We start from the raw sequence: 20,809 nt of genomic DNA, 5'->3' as shown, positions 1-20,809 counted from the left end.
AGACTGACACATCTGGGTTTAATTCCACTGGAAGTAAAACCCATTTCCAGGCATAGGAGGCAGCTACGGTAGATGAAAGGAATAAATTCTGGAATTGGCAGTGGAGCAGAAGGGTACAGCTAAGAGTGGCTTATCTGAGGAACGGAGTTCTCTGGGAGGTGTTCAAGGAGAGAGGAGAGATATTGAGAGGCAGCAGATTGAGGCTTAAAGAGATTAGATCACAATTAGCTACAAAGCGTCCAAAAATAATACGGAGAGGGGAGGAGAATAGTTATGTCAGAGTGAGGCTTGATAGACACTGAGAGAAACTATTGGCCACCAGAATGAGGTTGTTTTGAAACAATGAGAGAAACTATTGGAACTTCAGAATAAGACTTGGTAATACACTAAGAGACTATTGGAGCACCAGAGTGAGGCTTGCATTATTATGACATTAGAACGAGGCTCGAAATGCTACGTATATTGAACTTTCACCCTCACGTTCTTTCTTTTCTCTTCCGGTTACGGCGTCTGCAGGTACTGTAGTTTGGTATTACATTTTTCAAAACAGAATCTGCCTCCATCCTCGATTATTAGTTGTTGGCGGAGGCTGAAGTTTCGGAAGACCGTAAAGTGAGCACGGAGGCTGAGTGCGATTGGAGAAATGGGGGATTTGGGGGGAAGTTTGAGGTCTCTGGAGTGGGTGAGACGGCACTACTGACTACTAGGGGCTGTCTGCGTAGGGTGGCTGGAGGTGCTGGGCCAGAGCGCGCGCGTTCTTACTTGCTTATATGCCACCTGGCTGACAGAAAAGTTTCAAGTTAATTCACGTTATGCAGTAGTGTTCAGTGAGAGATGAGGATGCTTGCTTACCGCTCCCCGTCTTTTTGTTTCTGGCCGCCCGGCACTTTGTCCTAGCCAGTGGAGCCGGTCTTTTCGAAGAGTGAAAAAGTGGAAGCACCCTGGCCTTTTAAGAGCTCTTTGTAAATTTGGAAGACTGGGGAAATGGGAATTTAGAAGTGCTATCCTGTGTTTCGATTTCTAGCAATATTCTTTTGAAATATAAGTATTTCGCTTGTTGGGTTTCTTAGTGTTGAAGATTTTTTTGAAGGAAGTGAACAAGTTCCCGGAGTCTGGCTGTCTTGGTGATTATCCAATCCTGAAACTGTCTTTTACTTAACATAATCCACACACAAGAATATTATATTAGAGTCTGTCTATGCGCGATTCAAAACTTAATTTAATAACAATAATGGTGATGGTGCTCAGAAAATGGCTACATAGCTCTCCATGCTCATTTTTCAGTCTAGTGAAATCACCATTTTCAATCATTGCACTGATCCTCATGTCAGTAGTGAGCAAAGAGAAATTTTTGTTGAGTCAAAATCTGCCAAGCAGACTAACTGTAATCATTTTAGATTTTCAAATCTCCAATTCATAAACCAAAATAGAAAAAACTGTCATGGCTCAAAGCTTCTATAATTCCATTCTCTTGCTCCACTGTAGCAATTTTCTGCAATGTTCTGTGGATAGATTTTGACTACAAAACTTTCTCTTTGGTTACTATTGACATTATGAAGATCAGTGCAATGTTTGAAAATGGTGCTGTTTCACTATATATGTTTCACTATGAGCCATTTTGTGAGCACTAACACCATTATTGTTATTAAATTAAGTTTTGAATCACCTATAGACTCTAATAAAATGTGTGGATTGTAAAAAACAGTTTCAGAATTGGATGATTGAAGAATAAAGTAACCTGGGACTATAACTATATATTTGACTTCTCCTTTTTGGATATATGTGTTGTGATTAGCCATGATTGAGCCCTGGCTATCTTAAAGCTATTGTTTTTATTTTAGTCGTTATTAGATACATTATTTAGCCAATACAGTCAAACCTCGATTTGCGAGTAACCTAGTTTGCAAGTGTTTTGCAAGATGAGCAAAACATTCTCGCAAAACTTGTCTCGCAAACCGAGTGTTGACTCGATTTGTGAGCACCCCCCCCCCCCAATAACCGGCATCGCTCCCCCCCACTCGAACCGGCACCCCCCGCCCGAACAACTTGAACTTACCTCCCTCCTCCCCCCGTCTGGCATCGGCACGCAGCCCACAGGACGTGCCGGTGCCGCTAGAAGATTTTCCTGCCTCTGCTGGCCTTGAGCAAGCATCTGCGCATGCTAAAGGCCTTCTAATTCTCCCTCTCTCCGAGATTCTCGGCGAGAGGGCGTATTCCCTGTATTCCCAGGCTTATTCCCTGTATTAGGTATTTTGATCAAAAGTCTTTTCTGGATGTATCTGAGATTCTTTTAGGAATTTGTTTTCCCTACTTTAAAGTGTCTTTTTGTTATATATTCCAAGCTAATTCCTGTGCAACTTTACAAGACAAAGTAATGTATAATATATTGCATGTTTGTGTTCATATTTTGTATTTAGAAAAATTTTCTTTCTTTTTTTTTTTTTTTTAAGAAATAAATCATGGTGCAACGCCTGACATACCGTCGTAGGTTGTCCTACAATACAACATCCAATAAAACCAGACTGTAAGTTCAATTTCTCTTGTATAATATACTTAAATGTTGGTTAAAGTAACAGAAGCTGATGGTACCTTAGTTTATTAAGGTGTTAACTTTTGACAACAGTATTCCATTTCTCATGAAGCAGATTTCAATGTCTTTGTTTTTGGTGCCTAGTATGAGGTCTACACATTGGAGGGTATTAGTCTAGTTTTCCATAGTTATAAAAATTTGTGTTACTCTCGCATATAGGTCCCGAACACCAGGTAACAGAATTGTCTACCTTTATACCAAAAAAGTTGGGAAGACACCTAAGTCAGCATGTGGCATATGCCCAGGAAGACTGCGTGGTGTAAGTATGGTTCTTAAAAGTTTCATGTTGTGGCATAAAATAAAATTGCTTATTTATTTGCATTATTTCTAAGCAGCATACTAACTTTTATAAAATAATAATTGCCCACAGTAACATACCCACCAAAAGATGAAAACTACCCCACGTCTAACAAATATCAGTCAGTCAAAGTAGAGATAAAGAGATGCTTTTAGGCGGATCCAAGATGGCCGACGGTCCCGGACGCTGAGCAGCATGCCAGAGATTTTCTGAAAACTTTTCTTTGGAAAGAATTACTTACTCAGAATGCCGAAGAGGAGAGGCCGCAGCGCCGCTGGAGCCTCGCGGCGTTCGGCGGTCCCCTCGTTCGGCAACATAGAAGAACTACTGCGTCGGATGCAGGATGTCCCGGCAGCGTCGGTGCCCCCGCTGGAGACGCCTCAGAGGGGCGGGAATGAGGCGATCTCCTTGGGGCTGGAGACTACGCTGAGCCCCGACGCTAGGGCACCTCCCCCACCTCCTCAGGTTACCAGCTCCCCACGAGAGGAGGAGCTGCCGGTAGAAGGCAGGCATCTACCCTCGGAGGCCAGGGAGAACAGTGAGGGGAGCGTGGAGATGGACTCCCTGAGTTTTCAGGTGAGTCCAAAGAATATTGAGGAATTGGAAACATCAAGGACTACTTCAGGCCAGCAGAAGGATTACCAGGAACAGCTGAAAACTGGTGAGACTATTCAAACTTTTAATTCTTCATATGTTATTGAAAAACCCAGAGAAGTAACACTGGATTCAATTTGGGATTTGGTGGCTGACCTAGCCAAGTTTGTCAAGTCCCAGCTTTTGCAGCTGGAAAATAAAATTACTCTTCAAGAAACTGAGATAAAAAATATAAAAGTTGAAATTGGTGAATCTAAGAATTCTATTGAGAATATACAACAGGAATTAAAAGCATCAAAACAGCTTAATGAAGCAATAATAAAAGATAATACAAATATGCGTAGAAAATTGGAAACTTTGGAGAATTTTTCGCGTAATAATAATCTCCGACTGATTAAATTTCCTAAGATACCCTCAGTGACGCCTAGGGATATGTTGAAACGTTATATGTTGGAGATTTTGGGTATTCCAGAGGATACATTACCACCACTTACTCAAGTATATTACCTACCAATGAAACCTATTAAATCACCATCTAAACAACAGGAGAATAATCAACCAATTAATGTTTCAGCAATTTTGGAACTTTCGGATAGAGAGCTTGCATCTCCGGCAACATTGCTTCTTACTGTGGCTCTTGCCCCAGATAAAAACTGGTTGCTTAGGTTGTTCTTTAGAAACAAAATGAAAGAATTTCTTGGACAAAAAATATTAATGTTTCCAGACTTGGCACGGGAAACCCAGAGAAGAAGGCGAGAGTTTCTTTTGTTGAAACCAGGAGTTATATCTCTTGGTGGGACTTTTTTTCTTCGACACCCTTATAAATGTGTAATACAATACCATATGAAGAAATATGTATTCTTTGAACCATTCCAGTTGACAGCCTTTTTGGTAGGAACTTGGCTAGATGAAGGAAAATCAAAGTGAAGTGCATTTGAATAATGATATCCTTCCTCAGCCAAGGGATCTTGTTTTCCTAATATTTGAATTGATAGTTGTTAGTATTTGTTACTAAGTCCGCCTTATCCTTCTTGGATCTAATTTTGAGGACTTGAGCTGAATTTAAGCTAAAAATTTTATTTTATTTTACTTGATTACCATGTATTTTACTTTTGAGTATTATTTTCCTGCTTTTCTTCAACTTTCTGTACAAGTGGATATTTGATTTATAACATGTAAAAATTTGATAAATAAATAATAATAATAAAAAAAAAAGAGATGCTTCCACTTGGGATCTTTATTCATCAGATTGTGTAAAGAATAAAATGTCAACACGGCTAGTGTTTTCGGTACCTGAAGAGGTTGCTTTCATCAGGAGTCATTGTTAACACAATGGCTACTCAATTGTGTATAGTTCTATTTTATCTCTCTTTCAAAATAGAACTTGGTTGAGTTTCTGATTTAAGTCTGGCATTCTTGATATACATTAATGTGAAATGTTGATCTAGCCCCAGAGGATGGAGCATCAATTGCTTCTTGAATAAAAACTTGTTGGAACATCCAAAGAGTTACTTGCTGTGATCCTTTGCCATGGATGCTGCTACAATAATCTGCCATGTAGAGGGATATAGGAATATTGGACAAATGGTTGTTATAAAGACCAGTAAATCTAAATAATTGTCTGACCATGTGATCCAAAATTGCTATAAATTTGAAAAACCAACAGTGGAATTATGTACTACTGAGATATCTACTCTTGTTCTTATTATATTACTACAATCAATCCATGTTATTATAATTACATTTATAAGGGGTAAAAAAGCCTCAGGCTACCTAAAGATGAGTTTATAGTAAGTTTGAGTATAACACAATCAAGTAAAATAAAAGTAAAAAAAGATAATTAAAACATTAAGGGCTTCTTTTGCTAAGGTGCGTTAGTGTTTTTAGTGCACGCAGGATATTACCGTGCGCTACGCGGCTAGAACTAACGCCAGCTCAATTTTGGCATTAGCATCTAGCACGTGTGGCAATGTAGCTGAACTGCAGCCAGGCCCATCAATTCATTAAAGAATGCTCTAACCATTATTTGAATTTTTTGTTTTAAAGACTGGGATTTTATAAAAGTACATAAATGTTTAATTACTTCTTTAAAATGATTAGAAAGCCTGGTGTTAATGAAATATTCATATTTTCTTTTCTTTTTATAGGTCCGTGCCGTTAGACCCAAAGTTCTGATGAGATTGTCTAAAACAAAAAAACATGTCAGCAGAGCTTATGGTGGTTCCATGTGTGCTAAATGTGTCCGTGACAGGTACAATTAAAAAAAAAGTTTTTGTGCTTAAGCATGTGATTTCTGAGTTAATTTAGGGAAATTTTGAAATACCTATGGATTGGAATAAATAGTACTTTATCTGAATGTTCTGAGAAGTTTCTTATAGGCTGTGATGCCCTTTATGATATCAGCATGAATATTATTCAGAAGTGCATATGAGCTTTGTAGCAACATAGTTGTTTCAAATTCCAGGTGACTTGAATTCCAGTATCTTGAATTTACTTTGTTAGCTTTTTTTCACCGTCTGTTACTGGACAGGAAAAAGTGTTCAGAACGCTTTCTGTGGCAGTTGACATCATAGACAAAGTTGGGAGAATTTTTCAAAAATGTTAATTACTAGGAAATAGCAGAGTAGCTTAATGGTTAGGGCAATTCCCACTGTCGCTTTTTTGTGAGCCTGGACAAGTCACTTAACTTTCCATTGCCCCAGGCACAAAACTTTAAGATTGTGAGCCCAATAGGGACAGAGAAAGTACCTGCATATAATACTGTAAATGTCTGTTATACCACAGAAAGATGGTATATCAAATTCATGATACTTGAAATACACTTGCCATGTTCTCCTATCCTCAGCCTTTGGGTGACACAGTAGCATAATGTTTCCTTCTCTACACCCATCGCATTTATACATCCTAGCCTAGTGAGTGCATATATTCCAACCCTTAGCTGCTCAACTTCCTTCAGTGTTGCTATGCTACCCTTCCTGCTCTTTTTTCCCCTGCCTAATCTATCTGTCACTTTTTCTCTTCTGGTTGCTCTAACGTAAATGTGATACTTCTCAGGGTGGGGGAAATCGGCAAGCAGATTTTTCAGACTCTTAAAGAATGATTGCTCTTTGACCAGGAAGAGTATGTCAGGAGTGTTATATTTCATCAAAGCAACAGTACTGAATATCTGGATATTTGGCTGCACCCAGAAGTTATCCAGGTATGGCTGATATTCAGTGCCGTAACCAGGCATAGAAGGGTTGCTTTTTGTGCGCTTCAGCAAGACCAGTTAGCTATGCAGGTGCTGGCACTGAATATCTGTGGCACCTGTAACTTCTGGGTCCACCCCAGCAGTAACTGGATAATGATATGAGGACCAGCACAGATACTCTTCTAGGGCTTGCTAGTGCAATTTAACCATACAGGGCCGTTTTAGATATCTGCCCCGAAATGTTCACACTGCCTCACCCTAGAAAATGAAAGTCTTAAACTTTCTAATGTAAATAAATTCCTGGTTTTCCATACATTATATTAGGTCTCTTTTATGTTTGCATAGCTTGTTTCAAGTTTCTCCCTGCCCCATCCACACAAGTCTCAAACAGCTATGATTAAATCATTTTATTAAAGTATAAAAAGAAGCAATTCACTGTTTTTTGAATCATAAACAGTACATAACAAGGATCAACAAAACCCATCATCCCTTCCCACTCACAAATATCCCCTCCAGTATTGAGAAAACTGAACAAGCCAAATTCACTTTTTTTCTCAATGCTTTGCAACTAACTTGCCGGAAATTGTGTCTCCTTATTGGCTCCTTTTTCTGTTCTTTAAAGGATTGATTTTTTGCTCTAATAGTCTCTTTCACTTCACCTTTTAGCCAAGCTGGCTCTAGTTTCTCTTTCCACCTTTGTTAATACATGGAATACATTTGGTCTGGGCTTCCATAATACTATTTTTAAATAACGTCCAGACCTGGTTTACAGTCCTAACCTTTGCCACCGATCCTTTTAGCTTCTTTTTAGCCATTTTCCTCATTTTATCTTAGTTGCCCTTTCGAAAATTAAGTGCTGCTACAGTAGATTTCTTTAGCGACGTCACTTCAGATATCAGCTCAAATCTGATCACATTATGAAACACCATTTCCAAGCAGACTCAACACAGTTACCTCCTGTACTATGCCCTGCATTCCACTAAAGACCTCAGTATCTCTCCTCACTTCTCTCTCCTTATACAACTCCCAGAGAACTCCATTGCTCAGATAAGCTGCTCTTAACTTTACCCTTCTCTTTCACTGCCAGTTCCAGAGTTCATTCCTTTCATCTAGCTGCCCCCTATACTTGGAATAAATTACCCGAGTTTGTCTGTCAAGCCTTTTCCCCTGTTTAAAAGCAGACTGAAAACCCACCTTTTTGATATAATCTTCAATCCTTAACCCTACTCCTTTGCCCTCCAACCTGCTGATTATCCATTCCCCTTAACTGTATCCATGACATTGTGTTTGTCTTGGCTGTTTAGATTGTAAGCTCTTTTGAGCAGGGACTATTTTCTTCTTTGTGACCGTGCAGCGCTGCGTGCGTCTGGTAGCGCTATAGCAATAATTAATAGTAGTAGTAGTAAGGACCAAATCTAAAATAGCTCCCCCTCTGTTCCTGGACCAGTTGTTCCAAGAAGCAATGATTTATGATGTCTAGGAATTTTACCTCCCTAGCACTCCCTGATGTAACATTTTTCTGTAGAGCATGGTTCTGATTACTTTGGGCTTTGTCCTGAACTTTCCTTTTTTATTTATTTTACTGATTTCTTGTTCCCTTTGTGGTCTGAACTTCCATGGCTTTCAGTGTCATTTCTGTGTTACTGTCTCCAGCTCTACCCTTCAACTAGAACCCAGAATTCAGTTGCAGATTTTAATCTGTTTGTCTAGTGTGACTGCCTAGTTATTCGACTTCCATCTTATATTTGTAAGATAACTAAAACTTTTTTTATCCAGGTCCCTCTCTTTTCTGTTTTTATGTCCACGGATAGTGCTCATTCTCCCATACCCTTCAGACCACAGTTGGTTGTCTTTGATAAATTTTTTCCTTCTGTATACATCCAATATACTGTTAAAATGTGCTTTTTTTTCCTCCAGGATTTTCTTAAGATCTGTTCCTTTTTGAATGCACTACTAAAGTTCCTGTTTGTGATTTGTCTTTCATTTGCACTACTGCAACCTTCCTCATCCTTGGAGATATCGAAATTGTCTCTCTCCATTATATTATATTTAAAACATAGCCACTTGCATTCTTACAATGTCATTATAACCACACAGCTGTAAATTTCAAGTTATTTCAGAGGCTGTAATCTGCTTTTTAATTTAATTATTTACAAACGCTTGATAAACCGTAGGAGCCATTACTGGTATCTATTCAGTTAACAATATCACATCAATTTGCTGGAGGAGAAGGAGGGAGGGGGGGAAGTGGGTCAACAGGAGAGAGTTATAGAAAGCAGAGCAAGAGGGTGGTGGATTGAATCATACTGTAAGAAAAGCTGGGGAATATATGTGAGTTTTAAGAGCAGCCTTGAATCGAGATATGAGGACTCGTAATGGAGGGCAGAAGACAAAATATGCCAGGGTTTGGTTCCAGTGTAACAAATGGCAGAGGCATGAGTAATGTTTAAATGTATAACTTTTTTGCATTTTCCACCTTGCTGTATCATGTACCTGGTGTAACTGCATTGAGTTAGTGTGTCATGCCACATTAAATATGAAAACTTGTAAATTGATGTAGAAGGCAGTGCTTTGAGCGAGATGCTGGCGTCTGTGATATCAGTTATACTTAGTGGATAAAGAGACAGAATTATAAGACATGGGATGAGCTGCACATTTTGTGTATTGGTTCTATACTGCACTTGATAATGGGGAAACTTGAGTTTTTGGTAGATGATACAAGGAATTTTTAAGATCTTATTATTTTTCTTTCAGAATCAAGCGTGCTTTCCTCATTGAGGAGCAGAAGATTGTCGTAAAGGTGTTAAAGGCACAAGCACAGAGTCAGAAATCAAAGTAAAGGAATTTGTTTGTATTTCCCATGGTATAATAAAGGAGAAATGTTTTCCTGTATCCTGTCATTCATCTATGAATCTTGTAGATGTGCTCCCCATTCTGGTGGGCAGGGAAGGCATTTGACTGTATCTCATGAACAACTCCTGAGGAAATTAGAAAGTCAGAGGGTAGGAGGTAATGTCCTATTATGGATTAAGAACTGGTTAAAAGATAGAAATCAGGTTAAAAGGTTAATATTCTCAGTGGAGAAGGGTAGATAATGGGGTTCTCCAGGAATCTTTGGAGCTTTTTTCAATATTTATAAATGATTTATAGATGGGAATTAGTAATGAGGTAATTAAATTTGCTGATGACATAGTTATTAAATTGTTAAACTTCAAGAGGACCTTGGGAAACAAGACAACCAAATGGCAGATGAAGCTTAATGTCATCAAGTGCAAAATGATTCATGCAGAAAGAGGAACCCAAAGTATAGCTATGTGATAATGAATGTGACTGCTGGGCAGATTGGATGGACCACACAGGACTTTATCTGCCGTTATTTACTATGTGATGGAAGGTTCCACGTTAGAGGTCACCACCCAGGAAAAGGCTTTAGGTGTCATTGTTAATATGTTGAAACCCTCTGCTCAGTGTGCAGCAGTGGGGAATTATTAGGAAAGTAATGGAAAACAAAAAGTAGAATGTTATAAGGCCTTTGTATCTCTTCATGGTGTGACTACATCTCAAATACTGTGTGCAATTCTGGTCACTATATTTCAAAAAAGATATAGTGGATTAGAAGGGTAGAGATGGGTGATGAAGAAAAAAAAAATAGGATGACTGTGGCTAGTGTTCAGCTTGGAGAAGAGACCACTGAAAGGAGATATGATAGAGGTCTGTAAAATACTGATTGGAGTGGAATAGATGTGAATTGCATGTTTACTCTTTCCAAACATACTAGGACTAGGGGGCCATGTAGTGAAGCTACTAAGGGGAAGATTTCTCAAATGTTGGTAAAATCCAACAGGCCGCTGTGGCAGCCACAACTGTAATGATTTCAAAAAGGTGAGCCATTCTTTCACAAACCATGCATGCAAATGAGAGCCGCTGAGGGTCGCTAAATTTTCATGTGCCAATCACTGGTGATGGCAATCGGCACATATTTCTGTAGTACTACTAGACCAGTGTTTTTCAACCGCTGTTCCACGGCACACTAGTGTGCCGCGAGATGTTGCCTGGTGTGCCGCAGGGCCGCCATCAGGGCAGTACTACCAGTCCTGCATTCAGGGGCCCGGAGCTGACAGGGGGCCCGAGGCAGGGGCGCCAGTAGCTCGCCAAGGCAAAGTGAGTCGATCACCCAGGACTCACTTTGTCTTGGTGATCTAATCTATCGAGCCGATAAGTCTTCTCCCCGACGTCAATTCTGCAGTCGGAGAGGAAGTTCGGGCCAGCCAATCGCTGCCTGGCTGGGCGGAACTTCCTCTCCGATTGCAGAATTGACGTCAGGGAGAGCATGTGTCGGCGTCGGCTTTGGGGCCTGTTATCCATTGGTGGGTCCTGTTCCCCGATGGCAGCGGCAGTGGCTTAGGGAACGGCAGGGAGAAAGAAAGAAAGGGGGCAGGCAGGAAAACAGAAGGAAAGAAGAGAAACAGAAAAAAAGAAAGAAAGGTCAGGGAGAGAGGAAGAAAAAGTTGGGGGAGGGAATGAGGTGTGGAGGAGAGAAAGCATACAGGCTGATAGAAGGGAAGAAAGATTGGATGCACAGTCAGAAGAAGAAAGTGCAACCAGAAATCACCAGACAAGGTAGGAAAAATGATTTTATTTTAAATTTAGCAAAGTGGAGGCAGTATTACCACAGTTTTCAAAGGAATTTGCCCAAATAACATAATAGTTAACTGGGTAAATTCCCAGAGATGAAAACTTCCCTTCACTTACTATGCACAGTTCTGAATTTATATCTGCTGTCTATATTTTACAATATGGTCACCTTTTACTAAACCGCAATAGTGGTTTTTAGCGCAGGGAGCCTATGAGCATCAAGAGCAGCGCTGGGCATTCAGCGCAGCTCCCTGCGCTAAAAACTGCTATTGTGGTTTAATAAAAAGGATGGAGGGTATATTTGTCTATTTTTGTATGCTATAAAAACCAAATACAGAGAGAGACAGAGCTGTTGACGAAGAGCTACGTGTGTGTCTTTCTTCGATTCCAGCCAAAATATCAGCTTTGTGTTCAGCCAAACAGGCCCAGGTTTCGCACTGAATAAAGTATTTTATAATTTTTCACTATTCTGTTTACTTAATATTTCATAATAAAGTAATTATAAAATACTTTCTTTGTGTTTATTTGATTCCTATTCAAGAGAATCCTATATAATAAAAGGCTAATTCGCGCATGCGCACTCCTATTTGCGTGTTCCGTGCGCTGTAGGTCTGTGGTCGCAGGAGTGCGCATGCGTGAGTCCCCAGCCTTCTTCCCAGCACCTACCTTGGCTGTTAGCAGCGGCGCCTCATCTCCTGTGGGGACCTCATGTGTGCTGTGTCCGTCCGTGGCCGCGGCTTGAGGCGTATGTGCCAGTTAGGTGCATCGGGTGACAGGAGCAGCGCTGGCGGCGGATGGCGGGAGGAGGGCTCATGGTCCTGCTGCCGCTCCTGTTCACAGCGGCCTGCACGTCGCCGACTCCCCCCTTCCCGCAACAACCGCTACCGCTCCTGTTCAAAGCGGCCTGCTGAGGTTCGCGGCCGGCTGTAACGAACCTCGCAGGCCGCTCTCCACATGGTAGCACGTTCCCTCTGACGTGATCGCGTCAGAGGGAACATGCTACCGAGTTGGAGAGCGGCCTGCGAGGTTCGTTACAGCCGGCCGCGAACCTCAGCAGGCCGCTTTGAACAGGAGGATCAGCCACCACGGGGATCGTGAGAAGAGCCGCCGAAAAAAAACCTTCAGCCGCAGCAGAGAACCTTCAGCACGCAAGAAGGGAAGGGGAGGGGCCGAACGGAGCAGGGCAGCTCACGGTAAGAGAAGGGAATGGGGGTGAGGGAAAATGCTTCTATTGCTTCAGCAGGGACCTGGAGGGGAAGGGAAATATCACTGCTGCTTCTGCAAATGAAAGTGGGGGGGGGGGGGGGGGAGAGAAGGGAATGGGGGGTGGGAGAAAATACTGCTACTGCTTCAGAGGGACCTGGAGGGGAAGGGAAATACCACTGCTGCTTCTGCAAAGGAAAGTGGTGGGGGGGAAGAGAAGGGAATGGGGGGGGGGGTAGGAGAAAATACTGCTACTGCTTCAGAGGGACCTGGAGGGGAAGGGAAATATCACTGCTGCTTCTGCAAAGGAAAGTGGTGGTGGGGGGGGGGAAATGCTGCTACTACTTCACAGGGATCTGGAGGGGAAGGGAAATATCACTGCTGCTTCTGCAAATGAAAGTGGGGGGGAGAGAAGGGAATGGGGGGGGGTAGGAGAAAATACTGCTACTGCTTCAGAGGGACCTGGAGGGGAAGGGAAATATCACTGCTGCTTCTGCAAAGGAAAGTGGTGGTGGGGGGGGGGAAATGCTGCTACTACTTCACAGGGATCTGGAGGGGAAGGGAAATATCACTGCTGCTTCTGCAAAGGAAAGTGGTGGTGGGGGGGGGAAATGCTGCTACTACTTCACAGGGACCTGGAGGGGAAGGGAAATACCGCTGCTGCTTCTGCAAAGGAAAGTGGTGGGGGGAAGGGGAAGGGAATGGGGGGTGGGAGAGACAGAAAGAAAGACAGACAGACAAAGGGTGCCAGGGAGAGAGACAGAAAGAAAGGAAGAAAGAGACAGGAGCAGGGAGAGAGACATAAATAAAGACAGACAGCCATATATTCTAGCACCCGTTAATGTAACGGGCTTAAACACTAGTTACTTTATATATAGTCAATATAGGCACAGAGTTAAATTTTTTAACATTTTCTAATGGTGGTCCGTGATTGTGGTCATTGTGCCTCGTGATTTTTTTCATGAAACAAGTGTGCCTTTGCCCAAAAAAGGTTGAAAAACACTGTACTAGACAAATGCAGTGCTGTATATTAACCACACATAAGAATTGCCGCTGCTGGCTCAGACCAGTGGTCCATTGTGCCCAGCCAGGGCCGCCATCAGGGCAGTACTACCAGTCCTGCATTCAGGGGCCCAGAGGTGACAGGGGGCCCGGGCTCCCCCAGGGTCTTAGGCAGTGTTTCCTCTAAGGCAGCGGTCTCAAACAAGCAGCCCACGTGTGGCTCTCCAGGTTTTATTTGTGGCCCGCGGTCTGGAGGCGATCATTCTCTTCCTTTTGGAGCAGCAGCCGGCTCGTTCGTTCAAAGCCGCGGGTTGGCGGCTCCTTGCGCTATCCACTCCTGCATCGGAAACCTCTCTGATGTCACACCATCAGAGAGGCTTCAGGCGCGGATCTCACAAGAAGCCGCCACTCGCGGCTTTGAACGAATGAGCCGGCCAGACACGCTGCTGCTCCAGTGGCGTACCAAGGGGGGGGGGCGGTCAACTGTTCTCGTCTAGAGCAGTGGTGCCCAACCTGCTTCCCTTCCCTTCTCACTGCTGCCATCGGGGATCAGGCCGGCACCGTGCCTTTGATCTCCCTGCTTCTCTTCCCTGCTGGGCCGACCAACTCTCGCGGCGGCCTGACGTCAAGAGGACGTTCTGGCTAGCCAATCACTGCCTGGCTGCCTGGAACGTCCTTTCCGACGTTAGAATTGACGTCGGGCGGCGAGAGTTGATCGGCCCAGTGCAGAAGAGAAGCAGGGAGATTTCGGCCTGTTCCTGATTGCGGCAGCGGCAGCAGCCTATTCCGCGGCGGTGGTGGCATGGGGGAGGCAGGAAGGAAGAAAGAAAGAAGGTGTGTGTGTGTGGGGGGGGACAGGGAGCCAGAAAAAAAAAGCAAAAAATGGGGCACGGAGGAAGGAAGGAAGGAAGAAAGAAAGAGGGGGGGAGGGGAGACAGGGAACCAGAAACAGCAAAAAAATGGGGCACAGATTCAGAGAAAGACAGACATAGAGAAAGAAAGAAAAAGTTGGGGGAGGGAATGAGGTCTGGAGGAGAGGAAGCATACAGGAGGCTGAAAGAAGGGAAGAAATATTGGATGCACAGTCAAGAATAAAGTGCAACCAGATGAAATTACCAAACAAAGGTAGGACAATTATTTTATTTTCAATTTAGTGATCAAAATGTGTCTGAATTTATATATGCTGTCTATATTTTGCACTATGGCCCCCTTTTACTAAATCGCAATAGTGTTTTTTAGTGCAGGGAGCATATGAGCATCAAGAGCAATGCTGGGCATTTAGCACAGTTCCCTGCTCTAAAAACTGCTATTGTGGTTTAATATTTGTCTATTTTTGTATGGTTGTTACTGAGGTGACAATGCATAGAGTCATCTGCCTTGACCTCTTTGAAAAAACCCAGAATAGGAATGATAATTAACATTTTCTCAGCGTATAGTGTGCTTTGTGTTTTTTTATTTTATTTTTGGTAGATCATTTTGACTTGGTCATTTTAAAGTAGCTCGCAAGCCCAAAAAGTTTGGGCATCTCTTAGCTAGAGCGTTGAAACTGTGTATTTCTATTTTATCCCCCCTTTTACAAAACTGCGGAGCGTTTTTTAGTGCCAACCGTGGTGGTAGCAGCTCTGATGCTCAGAATTCTATGAGCGTCAGGGCTGTTACCACCGTGGCTAAAATCCACACTACAGTTTTGTAAAAGGGGGAGGGGTTCGTTTGTGATGACATATTCCATACTAAGCAAAGGTGTTTTCTGTGTTCTTTGTGTTTGAAAGACATGGTTTTCTGTTAGGATTGACGATGTAGGATTGATCTGTGCTGGTCTGGCTTGTTTAGTTTTACAATGGGTGTATTGATGTACTGCTCACTGCAATATGTAAGATGCTGCCTTTTCCTAGGTACTCATGTGTGACGTGTGGTTTGTTACTAAAAATCATGTTTTTCTTACAGATGGGGGGGGGGGGGGTGCCAAAAAATGATGGGCCCCGGGTGTTACATATGCTAGGTAAGCCACTGTATGTAAAGATACCAGAAAGCTGGCGTAGCAAAAACTTTAAGTAAATTGTTATTCTTCTAAGTTTTGAGTATTTAACCCTCCCACAATCTCACGGGCACTCGTTTCAAGTTTATTGAGATTTTGATTTAAACGCAATATCAAATATTTTCAATGCGTATAACAAAAATAAATTTGGGGAAATAAATAAAACCATTTGAACAATAAACATACAAACATATCCATAGATGATTAAAAATACATAAGGAGTACAAGGATAAACATTTGTTTAAAAATGCGTCCTCCGTGCCTGCTCATAAATTTGTGGAGTATGTATGTAACTTGTCGCTCATGCATATTTTTTTTTGCACACACCTCATCAATCCTTAGAGGAAACATTGGTCCTAGGCCACCATAGCACAAATTATGCTTTATGTTTCTGCTGTGCACAACAATAAACACTGCTGTCATACTTTTTTTTGTCCCCTGCTGATTTCCTGATAGCACCCCCCCCCCGGACAAAAGGGGGGGGAAGGGGTGCGTGGGGGGGCCCAATAGGATTGCTCAGTAAGGGGCCCAGAAATTTCTGATGGCGGCCCTGTGCCCAGCAGTCCGCTCCCGCGGCAGCCCCTAGGTCAAAGACCAGTGCCCTAACATAGACCAGCCCTACCTGCATACGTTCCGGTTCAGCAGGAACTTGCCTAACTTTGTCTTGAATCCCTGGAGGATGTTTTCCCCTATAACAGCCTCCGGAAGAGCGTTCCAGTTTTCCACCACTCTGAGTGAAGAAGAACTTCCTTACGTTTGTACGGAATCTATCCCCTTTTAACTTTAGAGTGCCCTCTCGTTCTCCCTATCTTGGAGAGGGTGAACAACCTGTCTTTATCTACTAAGTCTATTCCCTTCAGTATCTTGAATTTTTCGATCATGTGCCCTCTGTCTCCTCTTTTCAAGGGAGAAGAGGCCCAGTTTCTCTAATCTCTCGCTGTATGGCAACTCCTCCAGCCCCTTAACCATTTTAGTTGCTCTTCTCTAGACCCTTTTGAGTAGTACCGTGTCCGTCTTCATGTATAGTGACTAGTGCTCGATGCCGTATTCCAGGTGAGGGCGTACCATGGCCCGGTACAGCAGCATGATAACCTTCTCCGATCTGTTCGTGATCCCCTTCTTAATCATTCCTAGCATCCTATTCGCCCTTTTCGCCGCTGCCACGCATTGTGCGGATAGCTTCATCAATCTGTCAACCAGCAGTCCCAAATCTCTTTCCTGGGGGGTCTCACCAAGTAACGCCCCAGACATCCTGTATTTGTGTATAAGATTTTTGTTCCTGACATGCAACACCTTACACTTATCCACGTTGAACCTCATTTGCCATGTCACAGGCCATTTCTCAAGCGTGTTTATGTCACGTTGCAGATCTTCGCAATCCTCCTGCGTCTTCACTACTCGGAATAACTTAGTATTGTCTGCAAATTTAATCACCTCACTCGTCGTACCAATTTCCAGATCATTTATAAATATGTTGAAGAGCACAGGTCTGAGCACCGAATCCTGCGGCACTCCACTGGTGACGTTTTTCCAGTCCGAGTATTGTCCATTTACCCCCACTCTCTGTTTCCTATCTGCCAGCCAGTTTTTAATTCACGTGAGTATTTCACTCTCGATTCCATGGCTCGCAATTTTTCAAAGTAGTAGTTCATGCGGAACCTTGTCGAATGCCTTTTGAAAATCCAGATATACAATGTCGACCGGGTCACCCTTGTCTGTTTGCCTGTTTACTCCCTCGAAGAAGTGCAGCAAGTTCCTCAAGCAAAGATCTTCCTTTGCTGAAGCCATGCTGGATGGTCCTCATCAGATCGAATCTGTCAAGGTGCTCAGTGATGCGGTCCTTTATCAGCGCCTCTACCATCTTTCCCGGTACCGAGGTTAGACACGCTGGTCTGCAGTTTCCTGGATCACCCCTCGAACCTTTCTTGAAGATCGGCGTAACATTTGCCACCTTCCAGGCTTCGGAATCCTTCCCGATTTGATCGACGTTTTGGCTATTAGTTGAAGCAGTTCATTTATAGCCCCTTTCAATTCCTTGATTACCCTCGGATGGATGCCTTCTGGTCCTGGGAATTTATCATTTTTAAGCCTATCGATCTACTTGCATACCTTTTCTAGACTGACCGTCAACCCTGTCAGTTTCCCGTCTTTGTTTCTCCCGTGTACCCTGTCTGCTTCCAGAATGTTGTGTATATCCTCTTCGGTGAACACAGATGCGAAAAATGTGTTCAGTTTGTCGGCGATAGCTTTGTCCTCCTTTAGCACTCCCTTTATCCCATCGTCATCCAACGGCTTCCTTCACGGGTCGTTTCCCCTTAATATATTGAAAGAACGGCTTGAACTTTTTTGCCTCCTTTGTTATTTTTTCCTCGTAGTCTCTTTTGGCCCCTCTTACCACCTTATGGCACCTGCTTTGATGCTGTTTGTGCTTTTTCCAATTTTTGTCTGTTTTTGACCTTTTCCATTCCTTTAAACGAAGTCTTCTTGTTTCTGATCTCTTCTTTCACCATAATGAGCCACACCGGTTCCATGTTCTTTTTCCTTTTGAATCCCTTGCCGATACGTGGTATACATAGATTTTGTGCCTTGGTGACTGTCCTTAAAAAGGGACAATGCTTGTTCTAGCGTCTTTACAGTGCTTATCCTCTTCTTAATCTTCTTCCCCACCATGAGTCTCATCCCTTCGACAGTCCCTACTCAAAATAACTTATAATCTAATTATGAAAGACACACTGGACAAAAATGGTGAATCAATATATGCTGCTTATGTAGGGGAATACTGCCCCAGTCGTAACAGTGGGTTTTTTTTCTGCTGTAAGCTTTTCAGTGGGAAAAGGGGGAAGATGCCTAGAGCTTGCATCCTCTTTCCTCTATTGCATCATTAAATTGTCCACTCCTTATAATGACACTAGGGCCACAGATTTGCCAGCTTAGCTACTCTGAGACTGGGTGTATACCTCCTGATCACAAATAGCTCTGGGGTATTAAAACTTATCTTTCATAAATACAAAGATGCATATCTAACAGGATGAAGCACTGCCTATACTTTATGCAGTGATTGGCTGACCTAAGGAACAAAGATGTACTCTATTTAGGATTACTGGGCTTTTACTGAGGGGAAGATTCTCAAAACTTAATGGTAAAATCCGATGGGCTGCTACTGAGGCCGCTATTGCAACATGGAAGCTCGCTAAATTTACTTGAGTTGCTGGTGGTAGTGATCAGCATATGCGCGGAATACACCCGCATATTTAAAACAAAAAAACAACCAAATCAGCTTGTCAGGAAAAATGCCCACTCTCATCGTGCTCACACAACCTCTGACCACCCATCCCTAGTGGCAGGAGAGATGCCCACTCCGGTTATGCTTGCACAATCTGACCACCCATTCCTGGCAGCAGGAGAGATTCCCACTCTCCTGCTGCATTGCACAATCCCCTGACCCTACTATCCACCCCTTACCCCGCAGCAGGAGAGCCCACTCCTTCCTGCTGCACACTACCCTGACACTACTACCCCAGCAGTGGGAGGGATGCCCACTCCCTCCTGCTGTTGCCCTCTCCCCCCCTCCCCCAATGCCCCTGATGACCCTGCACCGCTCCCTACCTTATTCAGAAACTCTGGCTGGAAGGACGCCTATCTGCTCCGACTGGCAGACCCGCCTCTTACAAAATGCATAAGAACATAAGAATTGCCGCTGCTGGGTCAGACCAGTGGTCCATCGTATCCAGTAGTCGGCTCATGCGGTGGCCCCCCAGGTCAAAGACCAGGGCTATAAATGAGTCCAGCCTCACTCATGTTTGCTCCAGTCCAGCAGGAACCTGTCCAATCCAGTCCTGAATCTCTGGAGGGTGTGTCCCCCTCCTTCCCCCCCCCCCCCAATAACAGACTCCGGAAGAGCACTCCAGTCCTCCACCACTCTCCGGGTGAAGAAGGACATCCCCACGCCTGCACGGAATCCATCCCCCTCCAACCCCAGAGAGCGCCCTCACTTTCCCCACCCCGGAGAGGGTGAACAATCTGCCTCCATCTGCCAAGTCCATTCCCCTCAGTATCCTGAATACTTCGATCATGTCCCCTCTCAGTCTCTTTTCAAGGGAGAAGAGACCAAGTTTCTCCAATCTCTCACTGTACGGCAACTCCTCCAGTCGCCCAATCATCCCAGTCACTCTTCTCTGGACCCTTTTGAGCAGCACCATGTCCCTCCATGCACGGCAACCAGTGCTGGACGCAGTACTACAGGTGAGGGCGCACCATGGCCCGGCACAGCAGCATGACAGCCCTGTCTGATCTGTTCGCGGTCCCCTTCCTCATCATTCTGTTCTCCCCCTTCACCGCTGCGCATTGCGCGGACAGCTTCATCAACCTGTCAATCAGAACTTCCAAGTCTCTTTCCTGGGAGGTCTCTCCAACTACCGCCCCAGACATCCTGTATTCGTACATGAAATTTTTGTTACTGACATGCATCACTTTACACTTATCCACGTTGAACCTAAGGCCTTGAGGTTATTTTATTTTTTTCCTATTATTTGCGTGGATGGTCTGAGCCGTCAAACCTTACTTTCCTGTCAGTGCCTGAGCTAAGGAGGCATTGATCAGAAAGTAAGGCTACACAAGTTCAGACCATTAGGCAAAATGTGGCACAACAAAGTTAGGGAAGCACTTGGAGCGCTTATTTTAATGTTAATGACAGCATTGCACTACGTTTGTATGGCTGTATCAGAGATTGGTAGGAAACTCGTAAAAGACCATGCTACACTGTTTTGATAATCTGCTAATTTTGAGAATTTTCCCCTGATATCGTAACCTGGCAGCATGGAAGCCTTTACAACGGTTGACATGTTATGCATCCAAATACTGTGGTCTTTGTTCATCCTAATCATCTGCATGTGGAAGCTTTGCAGCAGTGTTTTTCTGGTTCCATAGCAGTGCCGAGATGTGAATGACAGTAAAACTTCTTCATGTAAGGCTGTGGAAGAAGTTGCCCTTTATGGCATCTGAACTACCCACTCTCCAGATTTGGGGGACACTGTTCTGATTGTTAACATGGCTGTGACAAACTGTATTGAGTGCTGTTAGATCAACAGAGCCTTTCTGACTTTCGCATATGGAAGCAAACTTAAACATCTTAAATACGTATACTATGGAAGAAAGGTAAAGGGGGATTTTCTAAATCCATGGTATAAATGTACTAAGGCAGGCCTCTTTCAATTGAAAAAAAAGTGCTGAAATGAGGGTCTTTAGACTGAAGGTGAAAGGAGT

The 20,809-nt window shown here is 43.5% G+C and overlaps 1 protein-coding gene across 1 annotated transcript; it reads left to right on the top strand.

Moving 5' to 3' along the window:
* Positions 1-452: 452 nt before the first annotated feature.
* RPL34 (ribosomal protein L34) lies at positions 453-9,564 on the top strand. Its single transcript, XM_033956296.1, has 5 exons — positions 453-516; positions 2,451-2,524; positions 2,750-2,849; positions 5,630-5,733; positions 9,427-9,564. The coding sequence occupies exons 2-5, from the start codon at positions 2,460-2,462 to the stop codon at positions 9,509-9,511; spliced, it is 354 nt and encodes a 117-aa protein (XP_033812187.1). The 5' UTR covers positions 453-516; positions 2,451-2,459; the 3' UTR covers positions 9,512-9,564.
* The last annotated feature ends 11,245 nt before the right edge of the window (positions 9,565-20,809 follow it).

The sequence above is a fragment of the Geotrypetes seraphini genome, chromosome 1 (genome assembly GCF_902459505.1).
Source record: "Geotrypetes seraphini chromosome 1, aGeoSer1.1, whole genome shotgun sequence".
Classification (NCBI taxonomy): domain Eukaryota; kingdom Metazoa; phylum Chordata; class Amphibia; order Gymnophiona; family Dermophiidae; genus Geotrypetes; species Geotrypetes seraphini.
This window is presented reverse-complemented; position numbering and strand designations above follow the sequence as displayed.